This window comes from Clinocottus analis, unplaced genomic scaffold (assembly GCF_023055335.1).
Source record: "Clinocottus analis isolate CAN_PGR_092001 unplaced genomic scaffold, fCliAna1.0.p SCAF_5, whole genome shotgun sequence".
Taxonomy (NCBI): Eukaryota; Metazoa; Chordata; class Actinopteri; order Perciformes; family Cottidae; genus Clinocottus; species Clinocottus analis.
In genome coordinates this window covers 3,450,195-3,459,008 of record NW_027176207.1, presented here as the reverse complement: position 1 = coordinate 3,459,008, position 8,814 = coordinate 3,450,195, and the positions used below count along the sequence as shown (strand labels likewise).

General features: G+C 41.4%; 1 protein-coding gene across 1 annotated transcript; it reads left to right on the top strand.

Moving 5' to 3' along the window:
* Positions 1-904: 904 nt before the first annotated feature.
* Positions 905-8,452, top strand: ei24 (EI24 autophagy associated transmembrane protein). The gene is made up of 11 exons (XM_068599683.1): positions 905-1,006; positions 2,008-2,144; positions 3,468-3,613; positions 4,059-4,119; positions 4,423-4,489; positions 4,559-4,683; positions 5,075-5,194; positions 5,628-5,739; positions 5,827-5,938; positions 6,836-6,910; positions 7,011-8,452. The coding sequence occupies exons 2-11, from the start codon at positions 2,103-2,105 to the stop codon at positions 7,171-7,173; spliced, it is 1,023 nt and encodes a 340-aa protein (XP_068455784.1). The 5' UTR covers positions 905-1,006; positions 2,008-2,102; the 3' UTR covers positions 7,174-8,452.
* Positions 8,453-8,814: the final 362 nt, after the last annotated feature.

The following is an 8,814-nucleotide window of genomic DNA, read 5'->3' as shown; positions in this document are numbered from 1 at the left end:
CGGTGCATGGAGCAGCTCTTCTCCTGTGACATGGGCAGCAGTAGTGTGAAGTTTACAGCATCTGAACACAGACGGACGCATGATGCTGATTTGAGCGGCGCACCGCCTCGTGGGAGTGTCCCCTTTGCGCGAAGCCATGGGAATGGCTGCGCGCGCGCGCGTTATCTCTCCGGTTCGTAAATGGTACAGGTGAGGATGACGGAAATAGTTTATCAGGATGAGAATCAGAAGCCGTTTATTGCCAGGCATGTTTTTCACAAACTAGGAATTTACCTCGTGCAACATTAGACATGAGACGTTAGACGAGACAAACAACAACCAACAGTCAATGACAACAGAGCGCAATGTGTATTACATTAAGGATGATGTAGAGATAAAGTGCTCAGACAACAAATAACGTTAGAGTAGTAAGGTGTATGTTACAATGACATGTGTGTTTAAGTTAAAGTGTGTGTTATCCACTATAAGTAATTTCTTGGCAGAAATATAGATGGCAATTAAAAGGTTTAGCTTAAAAATAGTGTATATTATTTATATTATATCGGGCTATTGAAGTATAAACCTATTTAAACACATGTAGTATAGACTATCAACATATCTTAAGTGTATAAATACAATAAAGACAATAGTGGGGGTTTAACATGAGAAATGGCAACTATTAATGGTGGTGAATGAGAGAGCAGTATCACTAAAGCCTTATATATGATACTCTCAACTGAATGGATATTCAATAATATTGGAAATAATACACAAACATTGCCAATCATTGCCAATATGCTAGTTTTCTGTTTATTTTAAGTAAACGAGACGCTCTACTCATTTCCCCTCCGCCTCCACCAACGAAGACTACAGTTCCCATGATCCTTAGAAGTCGGAGCTTGCGCAATATGTTTTGCTCGGCCCTGGCTGCTCGGTAGTGTCTGTTTGGTTGTTGTTGTTTTTGTCACGTTAAGGGGCAAAAGAAAGACTTGACGAAGTTAACATAAGCCCGGGCCTGTCGCATGAGGTAAGGAGCAACCCGCGGGGAGCCGTGTCCTCTGTCGGACTTCACGTCCGGGACAAAAACACCTCAGTTAAATGAGTTGTTGAGCGTTAACAGTCAGCTAGCAACAAAGACAGACGAGCTAGCAGAGCACTAAACAAACCAAGCGAAGTGAAACAGCAGTGAGAGAGAGAGAGAGACACCATGCTAACCACACTAGCTGCTCAACGAGGGGCTTCGCTTGTTACGCTGCAATTGTTGTGACTTTTGTTTAGTCGGTTAACGTCGGCTGCTCCAACGACCCCCTGGGTCAGTGAACGTTACACAGGGGAAAACGTGATTAACGGTGTCACTTGTTATACAACCTGTATAATCGACCGAGACCCAGTCTGTTGGCGAATAAAAGAGGTGACGTAGTTGTTTAATAACATCACCAAGCTGACACATTGATGGATGTGTTAAACAAGCAAAGGACAATAGCAGCATTTATTAAGCAAATATTGGTCATGCTTTTCTCATTTCAGTATTAAGATAGGACACACCACATTAATAAACTAGTGTTTTATGTTTTTCCATGTGTGAGCTACATAAAACTACAACAAGAACCTGTACAATATTTAGTGGTTTGATAGCATAGTGAAATAAATAAATACTTAGCTGTCATTAAAGCTTAGTGTTCATTGTTCTTTGAAGTAAAAATAATAGCTATGTAATACTGAAGTTTGTTATTCATGTATGCATTAAAAACTACACAATTTAGAAAGGCCAAGATAGCTTCGTTAAAAGGACAGGTGATTGTTTTTCATGATTGTACTGAATTCTACGAATGATATATGGATGAGGCAATTAAGTGAACAAGTGACCTTTTATGCATGCAAGCAAAATTGTGTGCTTCGAGCAATTGTATCTCCCAGCACATGAAAGTGAGTCTTGTTTCTGGTTTGATCTGCATCTAGTAGGCTCTTAATAATATCTATAAAGCGCTCTTGCCCTCACGTTAACCTCTGGGTTCTGGCTTGTGGCAGGTTACTGGGTGAGCCCCTCCCTGCCATGAGTGCTGACCACCAGGTCACCAACCCCCCCTCCTTCTGCAGTTGATGGATCTGCAGCTGGTCCAGAGATGACAGACAGCGTCAGGGCCTTCCTCCGCAATGTTGCGACGGTCAGCAGACACACACACACTGTAGGGTGTAGTTCATTGACAGGAAACAGATTCTATGTGCAAATTCTATGTTATTTTGAAATGGCAGGCATACACTCAATGGTTACTTTATTATTAAACCTAAATCGAAAGATGGTTATAATATTTTGCAACCTTCATGCGTGTGAATGAGGAGGACAAAATATTATAGACCCCCTTGAATATAATTCAGGTCAGCAACATCACCACCACCGTCATAATCTAACAGTATCAACCAAAAGGGGGCGGTGGAACTTCATGTTCTATGTATACCATGAACTTAATCTTTGTGTACCATCACCTTGAATGTGAGCTGGCTGTATTCCAAAAGAGTCCAAAGATAATGTTTGTCCTCCAGATGTCTTTTTTGTTTTCCCATTACTGCATCCCTCTGCTACCTGCACATAGCAGAATAGACGTTCTCGAGCATTCTACGTGGCGTTCAATATAACATGAATAATGAAGGCGTGATAAAGTAAATTATCAGATGAATACATTGTGAATATCAATGACTCAGCAATGAGTAGATTCGAAAAAAAGCTCACTCTAGTAATCCAGTTTAACATTAACTGCTGCTGCTAAAACTGCCATTTCCCTTTGGTGCCAAATAGTAAACCTAGCTCACACATGCACCTCTTAGTTAGCCAGCTAACATCCAGCCTAGCTAAGCAAAATAAATAAGACCACATGCTAGTTTCTGTCTCTGTGTACAATGTTTATTTACAGCAGCAGCCACTAGTTGGTTGCTTCAGAACAACTTCAGCATTGTTGATGCTTTTGGTAACAGGAGCTAAACTGGTAGCAGTTGGTGAGCTAGTTGCTTAGGAGGCCAGGCATTGGCTGTAAAGCATGAGGGGCGGTGACCACACCACTGTCATGAAAAGTTCAAAATATAGAATGACACTGTGAGATAGTGTTATTGTAGAAAGTACAATAATGAAATAAAAGCAGCATGTGAGTCTCAAATCTCTTTAATTGTTGATTTAGACCCATCATGAAATCAGCCTGACAGTAAAATAACTTAAGTTACAACAAGTTATCTGCAGACGGCACAAAATATGGGTGGTTTTAGAAGCACTAAGTAAGAAATGAATATAATTTTGGATCAATGCATGACATAAAACATCCTGAAAACCATCAAATTCAAAAATACTGTTATTGGGATCTGCCTTCAAGTACCTGTCTCGGCCTAATTCTGTTCAACAAGCCTTTAGGAGACATGGCAAAACTTTGCAGCCATGTCTTTGCGGCCATTTTTTTTACGAATCACTGTATGTGTATTCTCTCTCGCTCCGGGTTCTCCAGGGGATCAAGGACTCCATATTGGGGATTGGAACAATCTCCAAGCTGGATGCCCGCATCCAGCAGAAAAGGGAAGAGCAGCGGAGGCGAAGGGCCAGCGGGGCCCTGGCACAGAGACGGGCACAGAGTGAGGAGCGCAAACCGGACAAGTAGGCCAAAGAAGGAGCTGCATATTCTGGTTGCACTGATACTGATTTTCTTACTCAGCCAGAGTCAGACATGCTCATAGATGTGTTGTGTCCTCTGAGTATGCATCATGGCTCTTTGCACATGGAAACAAGGAGTGTTTTGAATTTGTTCCGTATGCTGTAGTCACTGTCAATAGTGAAGATGACTTTATAATTGTGTACATACAACATGTTGTTTAATTGAAGCATCGTAAGTGGTTTCAATATCCTCCTCATCCTCAATCTGTTACCATGCATGAGTAAAATGTTCCAAATACCTTCAGTCTGCAAACGGAGACGTGTTTACAGCATCCATCGGTCTGTCTGACTCTAGTCAAGGGAGAAAAGCCAAGTTTACGTGAAAACAAACTACATGTGTACTATTCAACAGTGATGCACATTCATGTCATTTTATTGTCTCTTTCAGTGACCCCAAAGTAGCCAGCAGGATTTTTCAGTGCTGTGCCTGGAATGGAGGAGTGTTCTGGGTGAGATTTTGAACTTACTGTTACATTACATCCCCGTCACACACTGCTGAAAACGTACCCAAACTTACCTTTTAGCTTCTATAAACGTAGAACTAAACTCCTTCTGGTAAACGTGAGCTGAAGGCATCGCCTCTCAGGTAACCAACTCGGGTACACCCATGTTGTGTGGCCTTAACGACCTCTCTCCCTCATCGTTTGGGTGCTCTCTGCAGGCTCCCCCAAAACAATCCTAAGATGTCTACCCTGTTGTGTGGGGAAAGCATGATTTGGGGACTAACTGTAGTGTATCATTTCTCTCTCCAGCTCAGTCTGTTTCTCTTCTACCGGGTGTTTATCCCACTGCTGCAGGCTCTCACAGCAAAAATCATCGGTATGTATGGCTGCTAGTGAATCTGCTCTCTGCTAGCACCAGTCAGTGAACAAGCTGTTTTTGCTCCAGGTGACCCCTCCCTCCATGGCAGCGTGTGGTCCTGGTTGGAGTTCTTCCTGACCTCGGTCTTCAGTGCTCTCTGGGTTCTCCCTCTGTTCGTCCTCAGCAAGATAGTCAACGCCATCTGGTTCCAGGTCAGGCCCTGCTGCTTTACCTTGCTGCAATGACGCGATGTCAGAGTGGTCTTTATATTTTTTTTCCTTAACCGAGCCACATATGTATCCACATACAGTATAGCCACAAAGTTGCATCCTCTTCAAGGGTCCTAACTGGCTTTTGTGACATGCTGTTATTGTTACTACATTGTGGAATAAAGTGTAAGAAAAGTGGGAGTTTCTGCCACAACTTCTCTTACTTCCAGGGTGCATGGAGAAGGGCAGAAGCCTGAGGAGTTTATTGTGTGCTGTCATGTTATATTAGCATCACAAAGCAAAAGACTGATTCCCAAATCTTAATGTTAATAAAGGTGTTGTTTCTTCATATGCTTTGCTGGTGTAGATGTAAGGGTGTTGTTCTCTGTTGCAGGATATAGCCGACTTAGCATTTGAAGTGTCTGGATGCAAAGCGCAGCCGTTCCCCAGTGTCAGTAAGATCATCGCGGACATGCTCTTCAACCTTCTTCTCCAGGCACTCTTCCTCATTCAGGTACGTTCTATATGTAGACTGATGCCTTGGTTTTTCTTTCCTTTTGAAAAATATTGTCCCTCTTGTGCATACATGTATACCTAGAACTTCTGCATCTGGTGCTCTTTAGTCGTCTTACAGCGTGTTTAGTTGAAACGGTTACAGTAAATGTGCTGTCACTGGAGGCTCAGACTCACCAAATGTGAGCGACAAAGTCATTTTGCTCTTCAACCAGAGTCCTCCAGCATGCCAGGCCAACAATTCCACTCCAGTATTTTCTAGATATAACATTTTTTTCCTGCCATCTTTCTTTGAGCACCACAACTCATCTAGATTCATTTTGTGTAAATAGCACAACAATCTAAATTTCTGCTCTCTAAGCTAAAGCATGAACACGCACATGTCTCTCCTCCCAGTGAATGTCACTGTGTTGTGTATTCTCGTGGTCCTCCAGGGCATGATTGTTAGCCTCTTCCCCATCGATGCCATCGGACAGATGGTTAGCCTCCTCCACATGTCGCTGCTCTACTCCCTTTACTGCTTTGAGTATCGCTGGTTCAACCACGGTGAGACACTCGTATTGCATCTACACCCAGATCCTCTAGATTGATTAGAGAACCCAAACAAAACTGAGGCTTTTAATGTTGTTCAAGGCATTGAGATGCACCAACGGTTGTCCAACATCGAGAGGAACTGGCCCTATTACTTTGGCTTCGGTCTGCCCATGGCTCTGCTGACCGCCTTGCCCTCCTCATACATCATCAGGTGAGACTGCTTCCCTTCACACAGTCTGTTCCTTCTCAGACGATGCATTTACTATTTCAATACCCCTAAAAAAAAGCTCTTTTAAAACAAAAAATGTGTATATTTTTTATATGTATTTCATTTGTAAAAGAAAGATACATTTGGAAAATAACCCAAATGTTAATTAATGATGAAAATAATCCTTAGGTGTAGCCTTGTTTTTTTTTTTTGTTTTTTTTTCTTTTTTTTAAATTAAAGTGTGATTGCATATTTTGGGTCCATTCTCCAGATGTTTGTTTTACACATTATCATCTCTGTGATTTACTGTCCTTTTTTAAACTATTGAAAACTAAAAATGTTTAACAGAATTCATCAAGATGTGTCCATGAATATTTTGATAGACCTAGAAATTGCATTTTTGTGTGCATGTGTGTGTGTGTGTGTGTGTGTCTTTTATGTTCAATTAATATGCATCTATCCTCATTTGGAAGTTATTATGGACCACTTGCAACAGAATTTATAACCCAATAATCTCAAAAATATTTACAAAACGTAAATTCATGACTTCAAGTCTATGGGATTCTTAAAAAATGAAGAGTAAAAAAATACTCTATAAATACAAGTGTGCAGCACATCTGGAGAATCACTAACATCATCCAGCGTCAGGATCCTCTCTCAAGTCCAAAATGTTTCGCAAATGTCATTCATGAAATAGATTCTAATAACGATTATAGAGTTCTTATGGTAACACATAACATGACATGTAGATTTGTTTTCACAAAATACCACATAACACGGAGGAATTATTAAAAGAGCAGGAGTGCCCTCTGGGAAAAGGACCTCATGTTTTCTTTGAGCTCAGTTATCCTTTACTGCATTAACCGGATGCCATGTTGTTGTTCTTCCTTTTCTACCTAGTGGCTGCTTGTTCTCCATCCTCTTCCCTCTCTTCATCATCAGCGCTAATGAGGCCAAGACGCCATCAAAGCTGTAGTGAGTAGAAATAAAGACAATTTTCTTGAAAATAAAAAAAGTATTCTCGTCATGCACGATCCACTGATCACGCTTGTGGGTTTCCCTCCCGCTCTTTCAGCCACTTCCAGCTGCGTCTCTTCTCCCTGGTGGTCCTGATCAGCAACAAGCTTTTCCACAAGACGGTCCACCTGCAGGCCTCCCTGACATCGTCCACCTCCTCAGAGAGGCTGTCGTCGCCCCACACGTCCCCGACCCGCCAGAGACCTCTCCCCACCCAGTGATGGAGCCGCTTGAAGGAGATAGGAAATGCACTCCGTGTGGGGGGAAAAATGATTCTTCCAGGCGGATTTCCTTAATTGAAGATGACATGTGGTGTAGGACAAAGGGTTTACATGTTTTATTAATCTAAATCTTTTAAACTTTGGTTATTCGTTTGCAGAGCCCACCAGACACATTTTTTAGTGTGACACAAAAAAAATCGACTGCCCCGTGCCTCACTCTCAAAACACATTATATACTCAGCTCTTGAATTGTTTTCTCTTTTCAAATTTTCTGTCATTGTTTTTTTTTTCATTTTTTATAATGTGCCATTTGAGTGACTCTCCTTTAGTATATTACAGCACAAAAAATCATTTAGTTTTAATATGTTGAAGCAACTGTGTGACAAAAGGATTTTTTAAACCAAAGGGGCTTGTTTGTATTCAGAAGCAAAGCACAGTCGTGTTGTACCCACAGTACATGTGTGCGTCACGTTGCAAGTCACATTCCTTCCTAGCAGATTGAATGTTTTGTTGCACATGGAAGTGTTTTTATGTCAAATCATGGTGTTCTATCAGTTCCAGAAATAATATTGTATAGTTAAAAAAAAAGAAATATTGTAAGAGCTTTGTTTTTAGTAGAATTTACAAACCAGTTCAGGAGCTGCTAAAAAAAAACAAGGGTTGGTGACCTTAGTGATGGAAACCAAGTCAGTCACTCTTGTTGTGTGTGGACTGAAGGTTAGCTTTTTTGTCTCATCCCAAATTGAATCTCACTCTACCGTCCAATGAGATGTGCATGTTGCAAATCACAAGGTGATGCCAGCGAAGAAAAAGCTGCCAGAGCGTTTTCAGTCTGTGAATTGAGTAGGTAATAGGAGAGATGACACTGCCAAACTGTTGCTTCTATGTTCTGTTTCTTCCACTTCAACCACTACAATGCTCAGCTCTGTAATGCAGGAAGGATTTGCATAGTTAACGCCTTTCTCTCTGAACAAAAGGGTGATCAGCCTTGACCCGCTTGCTCTAGTTTTCCCCTTCGCGAGAGCTGAAGCGAATATACAGTAACGGGTCCCTAGGGATCATAAAGCTGTTCGATTTCTGTGCTGTACATAATGTTAATACACCCCGAATGTTCAACCAGAAGCCCACCACCACGCAGCCACCCAGTCACTGACCTTTTTCTCACTCATCAGAGCGGGGCTGTGATATTTCTTTTTGAAAAACTATGTGCAATTATTGTAAGAAGAGCATAGTGTTTGTGCAGACTGATGTATGTGAGTGAGGTTTTGTAAAAGTAATACGTCTGATTTCAATAAAATTGGTCAGTATTCAATACTTTGATTACTGTGTTTGGGGCTTTTGATACCGTGGTGAGGAGTAGACGGTACATTCAGTCTCGAGAATGAAATGAGGTGGGAAGTGGACCAGGTAGAGTTGGTTAGAGTTAGTAACCACACGAGAAGCTATTCAAACACAGAACATGGAAATACGGTGAAGTTTCTGCTGCAGAGGAAAGTGGATGTTTTCCACTAATTTTAAATAAATGTGTAACAATCAGTACAATAATGGAGCTAGGTTAAATTAAGCAGATATTGCGAGTTTACAGTATATTGATAGAAATTGAGGAAATACGTTCATTGTGACAGTCCACAATGTAAATTA